The sequence below is a fragment of the Brienomyrus brachyistius genome, chromosome 22, assembly GCF_023856365.1.
Source record: "Brienomyrus brachyistius isolate T26 chromosome 22, BBRACH_0.4, whole genome shotgun sequence".
NCBI lineage: Eukaryota > Metazoa > Chordata > Actinopteri > Osteoglossiformes > Mormyridae > Brienomyrus > Brienomyrus brachyistius.
The window spans coordinates 4,125,949-4,143,372 of NC_064554.1; the positions used below are offsets into that span (position 1 = coordinate 4,125,949).

At 44.5% G+C, this 17,424-nt stretch overlaps 3 protein-coding genes across 9 annotated transcripts; 1 reads left to right on the forward strand and 2 right to left on the reverse strand.

Moving 5' to 3' along the window:
- Positions 1-200: 200 nt before the first annotated feature.
- On the forward strand, positions 201-2,011 carry swsap1 (SWIM-type zinc finger 7 associated protein 1). The gene is made up of 2 exons (XM_048991046.1): positions 201-813; positions 1,228-2,011. Exons 1-2 carry the CDS (start codon positions 553-555, stop codon positions 1,783-1,785), a joined length of 819 nt encoding a protein of 272 aa, XP_048847003.1. The 5' UTR covers positions 201-552; the 3' UTR covers positions 1,786-2,011.
- On the reverse strand, positions 1,994-10,301 carry epor (erythropoietin receptor). 5 transcript variants are annotated; one of them, XM_048991042.1, is made up of 10 exons: positions 10,101-10,301; positions 8,799-9,702; positions 6,635-6,737; positions 6,219-6,348; positions 5,624-5,790; positions 5,369-5,520; positions 5,089-5,239; positions 4,790-4,877; positions 3,703-3,790; positions 1,994-3,401 (listed from the first exon to the last, which is right to left on the reverse strand). In XM_048991042.1, the coding sequence occupies exons 2-10, from the start codon at positions 8,841-8,843 to the stop codon at positions 2,700-2,702; spliced, it is 1,626 nt and encodes a 541-aa protein (XP_048846999.1). In that variant the 5' UTR covers positions 8,844-9,702; positions 10,101-10,301; the 3' UTR covers positions 1,994-2,699. The 5 variants fall into 5 exon arrangements, with proteins under 5 accessions (XP_048846999.1, XP_048847000.1, XP_048846998.1 ...); XM_048991043.1 differs by adding an exon at positions 8,036-8,109 and having other exon boundaries at positions 8,799-10,301; XM_048991041.1 differs by having other exon boundaries at positions 8,799-10,301.
- Positions 10,302-10,314: 13 nt separating this feature from the next.
- On the reverse strand, positions 10,315-16,716 carry LOC125717783 (ras-related protein Rab-3D-like). Of its 3 annotated transcripts, none has more exons than XM_048991049.1 (5): positions 16,229-16,716; positions 14,081-14,317; positions 13,215-13,333; positions 12,158-12,282; positions 10,315-12,017 (listed from the first exon to the last, which is right to left on the reverse strand). In XM_048991049.1, the coding sequence occupies exons 2-5, from the start codon at positions 14,315-14,317 to the stop codon at positions 11,830-11,832; spliced, it is 669 nt and encodes a 222-aa protein (XP_048847006.1). In that variant the 5' UTR covers positions 16,229-16,716; the 3' UTR covers positions 10,315-11,829. The 3 variants fall into 3 exon arrangements, with proteins under 3 accessions (XP_048847006.1, XP_048847004.1, XP_048847005.1); XM_048991047.1 differs by lacking the exon at positions 16,229-16,716 and adding an exon at positions 15,884-16,221; XM_048991048.1 differs by lacking the exon at positions 16,229-16,716 and adding an exon at positions 15,994-16,220.
- Positions 16,717-17,424: the final 708 nt, after the last annotated feature.

Consider the following 17,424-nt stretch of genomic DNA (forward strand, 5'->3'; position numbering starts at 1 on the left):
CCCTCGTAATCCGCGGGTATACTGGCTTTCGTTCCAATCTACTTGCTTAACAGACCCTTGCTAAGCGGCTGAACGCAATATTTAAATAAACCATACACGTCAACAAGTAGACTTGTTATATTTTTTGATCTTTGACATTTATTTAAACAAAGATGACTGTGTTTAGGCAAAACATCCACTTAATATTCTCGCTACCCTGCACTGGTGTATTGGATATGCTGTAGAAAGACGGATAGGCATATGGATGTTCGATGCTGTTTCATTCACATCCTTCGCCAGTAGGGGTCCATACCGCACTCATTTTGCCAGTCCCCTGTTGTATTTATTCGTACTTACCACCAGGCGGCGCAGCATGGCTCTGACGAACATCACATTACGTCACAGCTTCGCAATCCACGTGGTTTGTAGGATGGCGCGATGTTTGTTTGGCAATTCGACATAGACTATATGAACACTGCATGTTTTTCAAATTATTTCAAATATTGCTATTAATAAAAGTAAAGTTCTAGTATTCATTTAAGAGCTTTAAATTTATAGATTTGTTTCGTTGCAATGGCCGATATATTAACAGTTGTTCTAAAGCAATATAGCAGAGAATCAAAGGATTTAAAACTTCCACCGCTGTCGGATTATACATCTTGCGTGGTCGTGGGAGAGTGTGACAACCTCAGAAAGTCGTTGTTGTTCCTGACTGCCCTTACGGCAGCCTCCGAGCTAGGGCTGAAAGTGCTCTTTCTTAGCCCGGCTCCGATCGAGAGTCTCCCGGGTGTGCTGCAGAGCGCACTGGCCAGGCTGAGCCCGGACGATCTGAAGGTAAGAGTTATGTCCTCTTCTCAGCCTCACCTTTCGAATCCCGTTTATATCAAGGGCAGTCTTTTGTATGATGGCATATTGCATAATTAAGGCGTTTAACGCTGAGGCATCAACAGCTAATGCAGCCTTCAAATAGATGGATTACCTGAATTTCTTCAATAATTACGTTCTATACACATGCAGAAGAACTGAACATGCAAGTCCTGCAGATTCTTTTTGATGAATGCTTCTGCTTATAATTAAATAAAAGATCAATATTACAGTATAAACAAGGCTTTTGCTGTACCGTTTTTTCCAAAGACTGTCTCAATTTGAAACTCGTAAAAAATGTGGGGTAATGCTAGGTTAATAAAAACTATGTAAATGCTGTAGAAGTGTGGATCGCATGGTGAAACTGATTTTCCTATCTGACAGAAAATAAAATTCAAGTACCCGCGGTGCTCGGCGGAGCTGCGCTGTGAGATTGCGGCCCTGCACGAGCTGGCCGCGCCGCCGCCGTCCTTAATCATCGTGGACGGGATGGATCTGTATCTGGGGGCGGAGGACGGACTGCTGGCCAAGCAGGCGCAAACTGCGCACATTTCAGCGCTGCTGCTCGACACCGCTGCCTTCCTGACACAGAGGCTGGAGGGGAACGGAGACGCTGCGGCCCCGTGTTATGTTATAACGTCCTTCCGTCCGGAGCAGGAGGGCCGGACTGCAGGGGAGTCGTCGGCTCCGGACCCCGTCCTCGCCGTCATAGACCGCTATTTCCCTGTGCGCTGCACTTTCACAAAGGGGGAAGGCACTTCCTCCAGTTTGGAGTGTGCGACCGAGATAAAGGAGACGTTGAAAATCTATTTTTCTGGCGTGGGGCTCAACGCCGCTTCCCCTCTTATTAAGACTCACGAAACACGTTTTGGACAGCAATGGAGTCTGTCAGTTGCACAAGATGGCGCGATGGAGTTTTCTGTCCAAAGAGTGAAAGACTGATCCGTTAAAATTTTATACAAATGGTCAGAAATGGTTTATGCATTAACTGTGAATTTACATTGGCTGCCTGAGCGACAACCAAAGCACAGGACACTAGTTCATTGCTACTGTATAGTTCTTCCAGTTTGGAAATCCTTATTCCAACAAGCCATTTAGGGAAAGAAGAAATGCCACAATATTCTTGTGAATCATATAAGAAAATAAAGTATTGCATTATATAACAAAATATATTTTTGTAGTAAAAAATGAATGGTTAAACATAAATTGCTTTTTGTTATTTACAATAGATTCTCAAATTTTATAGAAACAGTTGTATGATATGTGAAGTGTGCTGTAAACGGTTATTTAAGGGATGTTTGAGTAATTCACTGTACAGAAATGAGCATTTAGGGAAAAATGCGTCTGTAAAACATACAAAGTGATAGACGGCTGCCGTGTCAGAGCATGAAGCAATTTCACACGCAGGTGCCATTTCTGAGCCAGAAATTCCAAACATTTCATTTCATCCTGTAATAAAATGCTGGTCCCAGTTTTAAATGGGTATGAAAGGCTTTAGTGTTTTTAAAATGGCTCCAGCCTGTAACAGAAAATGACAGCTAATTAAAAAAAGTGTTTCAAAACATTATTTAAATTCTATATACATTAACAGCCATCTTCTAACGACGTATCCTGGTCAGGGTTGCAAGGTGGCCTGGAGGCTGCTCCAGGCAGCGCAGGGTACAGGACTGGGGTACATCCTGGGCGAGATGTATATATGAACGCAAACAGTAATTACTTCCCAAGATCAGCTGCATTACATACAATGTTGGGAGAGAACCAGTTATGGGCTACATGTGCATAAGAAAGCCTATGTGATGGTAATTTAACCACGGAAGGTTGCCGTTCTAGGTTGGAGGAAAACTTGGTTTTCAAAGTCAACAGGCAGAGTAGATTGGAGAGCCAGAGAAAAGGTCATTTGGCTTCGGGGTTTCATTCTTGTAGTCATTATTATAGAAACCTCCTCTGCCACCAACTGCAGTTCTGATGGAATCCATGGGGCTGTAGTCCACAGAAACGCCCGAATCGGCAAGAGTCACGGAGGCGTAAGTGATGCCCTTAGGCGGCCAGGTGCTGTGGGGGTACTCGAAGCTGGACTCGGAGGAGAGTCTGCCTGACCTGCAGCTCTGTGGGAGGGAGCCCAGATCCGAATGGGACGCTGAGATTCCTGCCGACGTGAAAAGAACTCGCAAAGGTGCGGACTCCTCAGATATATCATCCATCGGTGTCTCTTGGGTTTTGGGCTGGAAGCTGTGGTCGAGGGTCACGTAGGAGTCCTTAGATTCCAGTTGTGTGGACCAGGAAAATGGGGAGGGTCCCTGCTGGAGGGGTTGGAAGTGCTTCATCAGCCAGTGTCCGGGCGGGGTCGGCTGCCAGCCCTCCTGCTCAGACTCGGCCTTCTGCAGGTCCTCTTCGTTTTCTTTGCATCCTGACTCCGGCAGATTACAGGCCCTGGATTCCACCGTGCGAGGGGGGACTGGGGTAGCCTCTGATAGCACCTCCAGCATGGCGGGGAGCTCCTCGAAGGAGAAGAAGGCGGGACTGGGCCGTAAGCCCCCACCACTGTGGCCCAACCACTCCTGCGGACACAGGAAGGCATTTCTCATTCCACTTTGGAGCAGATCTCCCCTGATGGCTTACATGTCTTATAAATCCAGGCCCAGAAAGTACAAGTCCAGACCAAATTTTTGTTTCTACCAAGCAGTTCAGTACTCTGTGAATGTTACTCTTCATTCTCAACTGCCTGGTTGAAACAAAACCTTAGTCGGGATTTGTACTTTCTGGATCTGAACTTTGCACCTCTGCAAGCCACAAAGTGCTCAAGGAGGCTGTAAGTTAGTACTCCACCCTCAGTGATCATGAGGAGTGCAGGCTCCTTACCTGGAAGTCACCTCCATAGACAGTGAAGAGCCCTGGGAATTTGTTTTCCGGACTGGGAATAAGAGGCCACATCTTCTTCTGCAGAGAACTGACAAAGATTTTGATACATTTAATGTAAAGGCAAAAGGAAAGCTAATTTTCCCTCACTGAATGAATGCTGGATACTTCTATTTTGATATGCGTTGTCCTACAAATAAATAAATATTAAGAATTCAAAAACAACATTGTGTAATACTTTACATTAACTGAACCCTCATGAGGCATTCATAATGCATTCATAAAACATTCAGTGCACCTTCATAATGCATTTATAATGCATTCATATACCATTCGGTGGGCCTTCATAATATATTTATAATGCATTCATATACCATTCAGTGCACCGTCATAATGCACTTATAATGCATTCATAGACCATTCAGTGCACCTTCATAATGTATTTATAATGCATTCATATACCATTCAGGGCACCTTCATAATGCATTCATAGAACATTTACAAGCAGCATGTAAGTATACCACAACATCCTAACATATCTTAACAGCTTTAATATACATTCATACCAAACATTATATATTATATATAAATTATGTTTGTCATTATGATAATGTTTGTTATTAATGTATACTACAGCTGTTAAAGTATGTTAGAATGTTCAGGTATACTTAGGCTAAGTTCATATTACAAGCTTAATTATCCATTTTTGACAGCGCATGCATACAGGCAAAAAAACCACACAAATTCCGATTCATGTCGCATAACCAACCACATCTGAAAGGGAAACAAATCTGATTTGAAGAAATCAGATTTCTGCGTCCATGTAGCCCTGTACACATCAGATCTGAGTTACATTCAGGCAAAAAAACTGTATTTGAGTCACTTCAGCTTGGTAGTGTGCTGCTTACGAATGTTCTCTGAATGCATTATAAAGGCATTATGAATGTGCAGTTAACGTAACGCGTCACCCAACACTAATCCATTGTAGCCGTGGTTATTTTAATGAGCTCTTCCACCAGCGATTTCACCACTGGCGACAGTTACGGTGCTGACGGCACAGAAGGACAGTCGGAACTGCATGACGACTGACCTCCGGTGAGACATGAGTGCGGTGAGGGACAGCAGAATGAGGATGAAGGTGATAATGAGGCACAGGGCCAAGATCAGGGGGTCCATATCTGCCCAAACAAGAGAAATATGCTTTAACAGAATAGCTGACTGACGTTAAACACTGAATATGAAACTGAACCAAAAGCAAAAAAAATTGGCTGTAGGATGTCAAAGATAATTCCGGTAATTGGCTACTTAAAAATGTTGAGTCTTAGTGCAAACAGACTTTAGGTGAAGATGGGGATGTGATATTTATGCATGGAATGACCTGATGAGTACCTTTCGGGGCTGTTGTCATTGACACCGGCAGTGTCCAGGAGCTCCAAAACCCATCATATGTCAGGCCATCAGGCTTGACTCGAACCTGGACCTTGTACTTGGTGTTGACCTGCAGACCTTGCAGTGTGATCTCAGTGGACTCATGGATCACCTGGGTAAACGGGGGAGGGGAGGGGTGGGCGTATGATAATCAGCGCCTGATGGCCTCCCTGAAGACCGATCGCTGGGAATACAGGTCCACCTGGAACGTGCACTAGCCCAGACTGACATGCCACCATACCTTCTCCTTCCAGCTACTTCCCGTCGTGTATCTGACTTCGTACATCATGCTGCTTTCCATGTACTTGAGGGGGGGCGGCAGCCAGGTCACCTTCAGCTGGCCCAGCTTCCCAGTCTGAGTCACAGTCAGGTTGGCTGGGGGATCCAGCCAAACTGAACCAGAGACAGACACAGAGACCGGATCACCAAACAGAATCAAGTGGACATTAATAACTGAACCCATTTCCCCACTTACAAACTCCCAGTTACTACTTACAGTTTAGGTTTATTAAAAGGCTGCGGTTGTAGACCTGTAATCCATCCCGAAACACACACAGATAAAGGTCTCCGAAATGCTGAACCTTTGGAAGGTGGCAGAAGTAACGTGTTTTGGCTCCCTCTGCTGGTTGGGACGTCACTTTACACTCACTGCTCTTCTCATTCCTGAAGAAAACACGAAGTACAAAAATAACCGAAAATAACAGTAATAGAGACCGCTGGTGCTTGGGGCCCGAATAGCCTGGTCTATACATCCGTCTATTTCGCAAAATGGTTCCTAGTCATGGGAAACTTCAACAAATCTAAAACAAAAACACTGATGCCACGCTAAGGACATCCATCCGCCCCTTCACCCAGGACACACATAATTTAAATCAGGAATTGCAAACATTAATTGAAGCACTGTAATCCATCCATCTTAATTTCAAATGAACAAAAGCACAAATCAGGTGCATCTATGTAAAACTAATATAAAACGACAATCAACCTACAACGGCAGAAACTTAAACACAGACAACTCATGCTTAAGGGTTATGTTAAAGAACTGAATAAGAGCAACCAAATATGTGAATAGAATAAACGCTTTCTCTCACTCGTATTTGTACGTGAAGGTGTACTGGTCTGCGGTGCCCCCATCTTCTTCCTCCCAGAAGCACGTGAGGTCCCGCATGCCTTCCGCAAAACACTTCGGATTCTCAGTCTCCACATTGAGCAACAGATCAACTGTGACGGACGGAAAAAGAAAATCGAGGACAAAAAGTTACGATGCATATACAACAGACTATATAAATCGAGAAACCAGAAGAACAGATCGTCGTTATAAACATTTTAGCGGTTTGTCTTAGAATCACCGTAGCATTAATCATATTAAAGTATCTTTTCTGGAGATCGGCGTCACGCACTATTGGTCTGCTGAGTAATAAAACAATTGGCAATTTAGGATAAAAACATTGAGACGAGTATGAGAGAACATAAACAAATCGATAACATAATGACGTTTTTTCCCCACCTTTACTCTCGAAATGACGATCTACCGTTTCCAGGGAAGCTTTTTGACTGAGGAAGAATATTAACAATCCGAAATGCTGCGATTTTCTCAGGATGGTCATTTTCTGTCAAGTTACAGGACGAATTCACATTAGTCTGTGTAGCGCTACATAAGTAGCGGAGTAAACGCACGTTTTATTATCTGCCTGTTGCGCACTTCACGCCAACCTGGCTGTGAGATACGGGTGGCGTTGTTACACGCGTGCTTCCAAAGAGATAAGATGGGCAAGTGGTTTCAAAACATTTTACTACAGCGGGCGTGGGGTTGTCTCAATATTAAGACGTGAGAGAGCCAAGTTCCCACTGATGCTTGCGAGCATGAGACGTCGGGATGACAAATGGGCTACAGCTGAAGAGAAGTGTTATTTTGGATTACTCGGCACTTTAATACCTAGTCTATTTTTAATTTGACCCTGCATGGGACAAGCAGGTATAGGATTGAGATAGATGGATCCATCTATTCTGAAAACCGTCTATGCAGTGCAGGGCCGCTTGGAGCTGATCCGATGGCAGATACCAAACCAAATCGCCGGTCTCTGGACGAGGAAACCGAAGCTCATCAGACGTCGCCCTAGCAATTCAAAATGTACTATTCAGTCTAGGTCTGTGCATCAGTACCAAACAGAAATGAGACAGATATAGGTCTACGTGGAAAAGTGCATTAAATAAACATTTGCCTTTGAGACGTACGGTTTAATCGCATTCTTACTGCTCATCAAAATATATAGATAACTAAACTTGATGCGGAGTGTGGGGTGCTCCAGCCCCCATCTAACAACAAACATGTTTAACAACAAAACTTAGACGGTACGACGTCAGTTTTGCGCAGAGGCCTTGGAGAGCCAGTTAAGGTTTTTGTTAATGCGTTATCGGCTGCGGACACCCCATTACTTTCGCGCTCATGTCTCCTTATCATTAGAACAAGATGTCCTGTCACTGCCCGGAGATAAGCCTACTTTTTACTTTTAGGTGTATGCGGAGAGGCTCCTAATGTTAATTAACCATTTCCTGCTTCTTCAAAATAAACGTTCAATCAGAGAAAGCAATGCCCTACAATTTTCTTATTCTATACATGTATACGTTTTTAAAGTAGGATATTTTTAAGTGGCTTACACTGCATGCCTTTCTCAAGGCAATCATGGTGCAGCACTGGGCGATTGCCTTTGGCAGGATCCGTCAATGGCTGCGACTCCAGGTTCAAAACATCAAAGTACTTTACACCTGCTTTGCTTTACGTTCAGGTTTGGGATCCTAACCCAACTAGTTACGATGTTTGTGATTCCCAAGCCAAGCAGGTAAAAACCTGCATTTCTCCACTCTGTCAATTACAAGGCTCCATCACTATTTCTTACTGGAGACGTACCAAGCGTGCGCCCTGCATGCAGCCCAGCGCCTTCACGTGGCACGCTGCTCTTCAGCGTTCACTCTTACACGTGCCTGTGGACAGCCAGCTCATATTGGTGATTTCATCAAACACATTAAGAAGCAATTTCAGATATTTTTATAGAACGCAAAGTAGGCCAATTTGTTGCAATAGACTGGAAATACCATTACTCCATGGGGTTGCTGATCATATTATACTGACCCCCCCGACCCAGATCAGTCCAATTAGAATAGAACAGTGATATTTTATTGATCTCCATGGGGAAATTCTCTTTTCACTTTGTCCCATCTTGCTCTCCATTCAGGTGAGACCAAGCTTGGGGTCACAGTGAAGGGGCGGCTATCTTGTGGCACCCAAGAAGCTGTGGGGGTTAAGGGCTGAGCTTCGAAGCCCACGAATGTGTGACTGTTCTGCCGAGGCCGGCTCGGTCCAGCCGGGCCCCCTGAGCCACATACATTTAGGGCCCCCATCAGATGACACTGCAGTTAAGGGAATGGCCTTTTACGCCAGATGTTAGCAGCTGATTCCCTGTACGGGTTCTGCTGTTTGACCCTGGATGGAACTATTTCACCCGAATTCCCATAGTTAGATATTCTGGTGTCACTTTCAGTAATAATATTGTCTCAGCTTAGATTGTTCTCACCTTAACCCAAACTTAATGGTTGCATATGTACCTACACCAATGGTAGGTACTTATGCAATCCTATCTCTATAAAATGTGTACCAGGTCTTAAGGGCATACCTTTGGCCTGAGCATTGGGGGGGGAGGGTTGAGGTATCCATCCATTTAACGGGGTCCAGGGGGGTGTATTGGCTGGTGTTGATTAATGGGCGGGTCACACCCACCACCCCCAAGATTTACACCCATGCCAGGCTCATATGGAATAAAGACAGGTGTGACAGACTGATACACATAAATGCATAAATGAAGGCAGTTTTCATCAAAGTCAAATTTAAATGTCTACATCATATTTAGTGAACATATTTGAAACATGATGAACAAGTTGAAATATTAAAAACAAGTTACAGGCCACAAAAATGCAGTCTTTTTGGCATTAGTGATAATCCAGAGAGTGACTGGGTGCTACAGGTAAACAGCCATGGATATTCATGCTGCCTTACATTTACAGTGAGTGTTACGTCTAAATTAGTTATATCAGAACAAAATACATCCTGTAAATCAGGGTTACGGTGATTCGAAGCAGCATTCAGAAGTCTTGTGACACACAATAGCAGTGATTAACACAGTGAGACACTTTGTTACATTACTATTGAAATATTCCACTTTTGATACATGTTGACAATTAAAGAGCTACTTATAAGAACCAAGATTCAGAAAACATAACCACAACTGACAGCCATTTAGGCCAACAGAGCGTCGACCAACTACCTTGATTGCTTTGCTCTGAGCAGAATACTCTGCCTGGTGAACAACAGACTTGTGTACTGCGGTAGTTCAAACCTCAGAGATCAATACATGAAATGGAACAACCATAGAATCACATCTAAGAGCCATTTCCAGTCCCGCGGGCGGACAGGGAGGTCGGGCAGTGCTAACCTGGTTTGGACAGAAAGCCTGTTAGCGTAACGTCTCTCTCATAACGAGGGAACGAAGATGCCTGGGTGAGGGAGAGCCAGCTTGAAATCTGAAGCAGAGCCAGTGGCACCTTGTATTAGTCAAAGACACAGACACACACACACACTGCTACTCTCCGCAGTGGTGCTTTAAACCCAGGGTTGGAACTCCAACAACAAGTGAAAATTTACTACCCAGCATGCTTTGTTACATCCAGAGCTACATTAGTAAGAATCTGATTATTTTGTAATAACTGGGGTGAAAACAGAGAAATCTACTTTAATCACTGTCTGGAGACACGCAGTTCCATTAGATCTAATGGCTCGTTAAAGTAAATCACCTTTAAGTGTAGTCGCTTGGCCTAGAAATATACCTGCAAGTCTGCCTGTCTAGAAAGAGTCATTCAACCGCAGCAGGAATTATAATATCTGCTCTACAGAATGAAGCAATAAGCAGAGGAGATCTTACATCCTTTATAAAGATCTACATTGCAGAGCCTCGCATCTGTAGTTCACACACCATTTCCGGGGACACCTGTGACACTTTGGAAAGGTAACGGTTAACTCACATTCCAGACAATTCAAGAGGAGGATAGAACTCCGCAAGTCCGCACAGACCTGAGAGTCATGGGACTGTAATTTCCACGTGCGATTCCATTACACGCTGGACGCAGACTAGCATGTGAGACACAGTGCTGGTGCCCCGCACACACACACACGCGCACACACACACACACACGCACGCACACGCACACACACGCACGCACGCACACACACACACACACACACACACACACACACACACACACAGAACGACAGATTCACACAAGAGCCCATAAACGTGTCAGCAGGACAAGGGTTCTTAGGGTGAAGGGAGTCTGGACTAGTGAGATTCTGAACAATCCTTTCCAGCTGGTCCCTGCAGTGAAACAAAGTCTCACTGGAAACCGGACTTACCCTACAGCCCAGAATAGTCAACAGCGAATCATTCAGATATAAAACACATGTGAAGACATGAACTTATGATAAAAAAAAAAACACATTTGTGTTTGTGTAAGCTCTTCAGCACATTGTAATAAGCAGAATTATTGCTTATTTACTACTAACAAGGTTTATAAAGTACAACATAAAAATACATGTCGAAAAGTAACAAAATATTTCAGGTTTGTGTGTAAATTGGTGGTTCCCTAGCAAGCAAGCAGATTATATTGAATTGAATATAAGTGATTTTAGGCAGAATGGATCTCGAATTCTCTTCTCCACCAGGGTGGATAAAACAAGAAACCTGAGAGGGTTGGTCCCCATTGTGGGGGGGGGGGGGGGGGGGGCGACACAGGGTGATGACAGAGTGACACAAGGTGACGATAGGGTGACACAGGGTGATGACAGAGTGACACAAGGTGACGATAGGGTGACACAGGGTGATGACAGAGTGACACAAGGTGACGATAGGGTGACACAGGGTGATGACAGAGTGACACAAGGTGACGATAGGGCGACACAGGGTGATGACAGAGTGACACAAGGTGACGATAGGGTGACACAGGGTGATGACAGAGTGACACAAGGTGACGATAGAGCATCACCCTGTGTCACCCTATCGAGTAAGATGTTTAGAGAGTGTTGGAAATAATGCTTGTTGACATTTATATATTGCCAGTAAGTTTGCAGAGTGACACTTTGGCCGCTCAGGAAAGAGTGCAGGTTAAAGTAGACAAAACATGTTTTCTTGCTGATAGATGCTAACCGCAGAGTTTCAGTTCAGTTAAAGCCATTTCGAAATAGATGTTGCGATATCGCATATGCTTGTACGTCTAATCGTTTTGTTCCGCGTAGCAACAGCAGGCATTATTATAAACGCTCATGTGTTATTGGCAGTATATGGTATTACTGTATCATGTGACACCTCTACTGCTATGCAAATGGAAGTGCTTAAGAAAAGGTACTGCGAGAGAAGCCCTCCTCCGAAGTCGGCTGAGTCGAGTCAAGAGACAAGTCTCTGTGACCGGACTGGGCTTCCCTGCAGTGAGATGAAGAGTACACTTGTGTGGCGTCTTGCTTTGTATCCAGAGACTGGTCACTCAACAGGGGTTCAACACCTAAGCTGAACCCAACAGAGAGGTACAAGTTTCTACCCTCGTGGGGCGGGGGAATTTGGTAACCGTGGATACAGTATTGGTCATGACCCAATTGGACGGTCAGCAGGAACAGCTACTCTGGCTGTCCAGGGGTGGGTCTTTCATGTTGGTCGCCCGGTTTCCGGAAGACAGACTCTCCACCCCTTCTAGGTTCTCGTTCATCTTGTCACAGATGATGTCCACAAGCCGCTCAAACGTCTGCTTCACGTTGATGTTGTCCTTGGCACTGGCTTCAAAGACCTGGAACCCTGGATTAGATGACGGTGAGACAATGTGACGGTGAGGGTTAGGGCTGCGGCTTGTCACTGTGCACGCTCTGCAGGGAGTGCAGTGCCTACTGCAGCTGTACAGCAGTGCTGTATAATTCACTGGCTACAGAAACACTCACCCAGCTCGTTAGCGAGCCTCTGACTCTCCTCCGTCGGGATCAGCCTTTCGTCCTCCAGGTCACTCTTATTCCCCACTAGGATTACCTGCGCGTTGTCCCACGAATACGTCTTTATCTGTGTCGCCCTGAGTGGGAGCCGATCAAAGCAATACAGTCAAATTATGATTAAAAATAATGACTACGAAATGCAATTTTGGGGGGCGGCATGGTGGTGCAGTGGTTAGCACTGTTGCCTCACACCTCTGGGACCTGGGTTCAAGTCTCCGCCTGGGTTACATGTGTGTGGAGTTTGCACGTTCTCCCCATGTCGTCGTGGGGTTTCCTCCGGGTACTCCGGTTTCCTCCGGGTACTCCGGTTTCCTCACACAGTCCAAAAACATGCTGAGGCTAATTGGAGTTGCTAAATTGCCCGTAGGTGTGCATGTGTGAGTGAATGGTGTGTGAGTGTGCCCTGCGATGGACTGGCCCCCCATCCTGGGTTGTTCCCTGCCTCGTGCCCATTGATTCCGGGATAGGCTCCGGACCCCCCGCGACCCAGTAGGATAAGCGGTTTGGAAAATGGATGGATGGATGGAAGTGCAATTTGCCACATTCACAGCCCACATACTATGATCTACGATCATGCATCTTTCATTAAAGGGGCAGTTCACCCAAAAAAAAAAAAAAATGTTTTAGAGGGACTTAGTGCCATCTATCCATCTAGGTTGTTCCGGTGGGAGCTCAGAAATGTCGGCTTCTCTCGAATATAATGGGAGTGAATGTCATTCTTTCAGTGGCAATAAAGGCTCCAGAAAAATACATTTGGAAAATGCAACAGCGACGTCTCTTACCAGACATCATGACCCAGTTACTGAAGATAATCCACAGGCTTAGTAGTGAACAGTTTAATGTAGGAACTATTTTCTTCTACCGAACTCCACACACCAATCGTACCACTGTGCGCCACCTTCTGCGCAGTGATACAATCGGTGTGAAACGCCCCTTTAAACAAAGTTTCCAGACACTGCCACCTGGTGGAAAAACATCTCATTTGCACTTAATGACGATTACCGCTCACCAGTCCCGCACTGCACTGAATGATTCCTGATTGGTGATGTCATACATCAGCAGGAATCCCATAGCCCCCCGGTAGTACGCTGTGGTTATGGTCCTGTAGCGCTCCTGACCCGCTGTGTCCTGTCACCCCCCAGGGAAAGAGATCAGTACAACATTTTTAAATATACGTGATGAAAACTATAAAACAGGTGTTTCTGGATACATGAAGAAAGCTTGGTGTCTGTCACTGCCACCTTTAAAAAGCATTTTAATTAACCACAATCAGGCAGAATAAACCACACCAGCGTACGGCTCAGTTTATTTTGGAATAAATACAACGACCTTCACTACACGCTCTGTGGATTGATAAAGTTTATCTGGCTAACCTGGGGAAGACTGTTAGAATCCAGGCACACTGCCGACGGGACAAAATACACTTTAAGTGCCTTTAGCATTTAAAAAAAAATCTAAGGAAAAAAAAAAGTCAAAATATGTTGTTAAAATAAAAAATCATTAAAATTAAATCTCTAAGGACAAGACTTTGAGGCTCACTGGGCCGAGTCTGTTATTTAAGGATGCAAAATCCAACAGGCTCTCCCACCCCACCTTTCCTGGTTGTTTGAGAGGGCAGGTCGCATTTCATGTTCACCAGGTTAGATTAAAAATGTCTTAAGAAGATAATTAGATCATTTCATTTCAGTTCCCTGTCTGCTAGACATTTCCCCCTCTGTCTTTCCCGTCTCACTCTATCCAATAAATATGGAAGGAAGTTTTCACACTGAAAATGTACTTTTTGGGGGCATGGCAGAGATGTGAGCCAGTGGACTTTCTGCAAGGACCGCCCCCCCCCCCCCCCCACGTCTGTGTTCAAGCTCCATCTCCACTCACCCAGATCTGCAGCTTGACCCGCTTGTCGTCGCGAAAGACGGTCTTGACCTTGAAGTCGATGCCCACGGTGCTGACGAAGGCCGAGGTGAAGGAGTCGTCCGCGTAGCGGAACAGAAAGCTGGTCTTGCCCACGCTGCTGTTCCCTATAATGAGCAGCTTAAACATGTAGTCGAAATTCTGGTCCGCAGCATCAGTCTGAGACTCCTGATACCGGCGCGACTCGTTCACAGAGGCCATCTACGAGGAAAGGAAGAAGGGTGCGCTTTGGTCTACTTTATTTCTCGTTCCTGGTGACATACGGTGTCTTCCATGCAGGCTTCTTCACATTCAATCAGGATCTCATTTCAACCAACAAGCTGCGAAGACCTGAATGACCCAAATAAACATGAACACGAAAAATTATATATACATATATAAGCTTAATGGGCCAGAGTACTTCCTTCTGTGGAGTCTGTCACCATGGAAACATGGAAAACATAAGACGATGAACATGATCTCTCAGAGAAAAGCACTTAACCGTGCATCGCCATGAATACACAATTACTATGATAACAGACATTTTAACACACACATGCTGGGAAGCAGATTATGCGACATTAGAGGATGCGAAACTGTAATCGAGAGGAGATATACAGTCAATTAGACGATGGTAGAAATGTGTCCGTTTGTGGTTTGCATCTCTGTCGAGTAATTGTACTGTAGTATTACACCACTGTTGTGAAACAAACGTATTGAACACAAGTGAGCACTTTGTAAAACCTGAATGTTTTGAAATTCACCTTGAAGTGTGTCACCCTCCCACGGAGGGCGAAAAGACCACGGGAGCAGAACAACATTCAAATGAACCGTTAAATCACAGGAAAAACAAAAGCCAAAGAGATGGAAGCACGTCTCCTGTAGTATTACAGTATCTCCAGCATTAATCTATCTTCTGAATACAAGTACAAACAGCTCCTCCAACCATTTAGCACTGGATGGGAGTAACTGGCTGGTGTACCATTTCCTCCCTGTTTCAGAAGATAAGCTTACACTAAAGCCTACTCACATGTTACAATAATAATGTTAAATCCTCTTCTTGTGAAACAGGGTTCTGTGAAGCAAAACTATACCAACTTTTTAATGACTTTATTAACTTAAAATATGTGCAAGGAATTAAGTAACATGGTGTGATATAAAATTTACACTTCAAGTCCTCGATCGTTACATAAATCATGTCAGATCCAAACAATACTCGTACTGTAATTTACAGGCTGCATATCCCCCTTTCCGGTAAGATTAAACAGATGATGGATTATGGCGTCCCTGAAAGAAAAAAAACCTGAAACGTATAAACCCAGCCCTCGCCTTTAGACCTGTGGCTAAGAAGGGGAACCCGATCCTCAAACTTTAACTAAGTCTTCCTGCAGCGGCCAGATCGCCTGTATAATAAATGTACACAGTAGCCTGAAGCCAAACAATGCGCTGCCTTGGATATCCGGCCAGAGACAAACTGGAATATGAATGAAAATCCGAGGTGGTTACAAGCACACCGAGAAAAATAATCGGCCTGGAGGGGGTGAAATACGCTGTAGTCAGTTCTGGCAGCTTTCTAGCATAGTAAAACCCCTGTTACACTTTTATTTCGTTTTTTTTTTTTTTTTTTTTTACAAATGATCAATCTAACAGTACGCTTCGTCAAATCAAAACATTGTTTTTATTTGTTCGATAAATTTCCATATGCTAAATGATACATAAAAATAACTGAAAAAGACATATTGCGAAATGACAACATTAAACTGTCTCAAACAGCCAGGTGAACCTCACCATTTACAAGATCCCACGCTGTTATTCCTCTTCCGGGGTTTAACAACCATAACAAGCTTACAAAATATTGGTATTTCTAATATAAAAACGAACTGTGCAAATCAACTAACCTTTAATATGGAGAGTAAAACCTTTGCGTTCCAATCGGCAAACTAAAGAAAAGTGACTAGGCTGTAGCTGAAGCTGAACCTTTCCTGCCTGGTTTCCTCCTGGGCGGACCGCTGATCGGGGTGGGGGGGGAGAGACTCTGCGCTCCGCCGATCAGTCTCCTGCTTTTACTAAAACCAGCCACCACCCGCATTAATCATGAGCTTTCTGCAGGCTGGGGGTCTGCAAGATACCTACCAAACCAAAGAAGAAGGAAGAGCAGCGTAGCGCAGCGCTTCCACCTCTCTCTCAACTAGTCGCATGTTCTTCGGCGTAGCTCAGCTAATGTGCCATACCCCGAAATACTTTTTATTTGTAGGTTAAAGCACGGAACTAAACCGTAATATCATCACTGTTCCGAGTGAAATTCCAAGCGAGTTTAACTCAAACTACAAAGACATTTACCATTAGATACTAACATCTCGGATGGCCACGTCTACGAATGGACTCATAACTAATGTTATAATTCACAATATAAGCGAGTCAGATAGCCTGTCCTAAGGGTTGCCTTTTCCCGATCCGTAGTCAGTATTCCACCTGGCTGCGAAACGCCGGGAGTTTTGCGGAGGGATTAATTTAGGCTACAGAAAAAAGTTTTTTACGACCCCGCATGTTCTGTTCGCACCTGAAAAGATGGAAGCGGTCAGAGGGATTGAATTATGCTTCTGACAAACCATAATGAAACGTGCAGCGATTACACGGCTGTGGCACAGGAGTGTGACGTCACACGTGTCCGCAGTCCGGTGCAGCGTCCCTCTCTGTCATGCTGTGCGGCCTGTCCTGTATTTGAGCTGCTGTGGTGCCTCTACTGGAATCATTATCAGGCTGTGTAGGATGGACTATTGGACCGGAGTCAACGGAGGTGAGTTATGTTTGGGTTTTAATATCAAAATTCAATGAAATCTGTAAGTGACAGAAACGTCACACAACTGGGTCAACCAATAGTTTCCAAGACTAATCATTAGATACACAAAATTCCTGTGTTTTATTAAATCACGTTTAAAAAATAATCAGGTACACTGTGGTTTATGGTGTTTGGCACCAAATTACGGACCATCGCCATTCATTCAGTCTGTACTTGTTTATGGGTTATGACACCCCCTCCCCCCACACAGGCACCCACAAGGCGCTCTCCAGCTCTGTGAGATGTGTATCCAGTACGCCTGCGTATTAACACATGTTTACACTCGCCCTTCTGAGATTTACACAAAGAATTTGATTTGGTAAAAGACACAACGAAACTTGCTGGTTCTGGTGCAAACATTATAAGACCCGTTCTATTTATTTTTATTTTCATTTTTAAATACAGTTTCACACGCCATTCTTCATTATTAATGATTAAATCCATCTCTCCGTCAATTTTAGTACCTGTTTGTCCTATGCAGGGTCATGAG

Bases quoted from the DNA above. Each gene is read 5' to 3' on its own strand.
- epor (XM_048991042.1), bottom strand. From the start codon at position 8,843: ATGGATGGATACCTCAACCCTCCCCCCCCAATGCTCAGGCCAAAG. The intron at 6,349-6,634 runs GTGGGGAAAAAA...CGTCCGTCACAG, and splicing joins TCGTCATTTCGAGAGTAAAG to TTGATCTGTTGCTCAATGTG. The intron at 5,791-6,218 runs GTGAGAGAAAGC...TGTTTTCTTCAG, and splicing joins ACCTTCACGTACAAATACGA to GAATGAGAAGAGCAGTGAGT.
- swsap1 (XM_048991046.1), top strand. From the start codon at position 553: ATGGCCGATATATTAACAGTTGTTCTAAAGCAATATAGCAGAGAATCA. The intron at 814-1,227 runs GTAAGAGTTATG...CCTATCTGACAG, and splicing joins TGAGCCCGGACGATCTGAAG to AAAATAAAATTCAAGTACCC.
- LOC125717783 (XM_048991047.1), bottom strand. The intron at 12,283-13,214 runs GTGAGCGGTAAT...GCTCCCACTCAG, and splicing joins TTCAGTGCAGTGCGGGACTG to GGCGACACAGATAAAGACGT. The intron at 12,018-12,157 runs GTGAGTGTTTCT...CATCTAATCCAG, and splicing joins GAGGCTCGCTAACGAGCTGG to GGTTCCAGGTCTTTGAAGCC.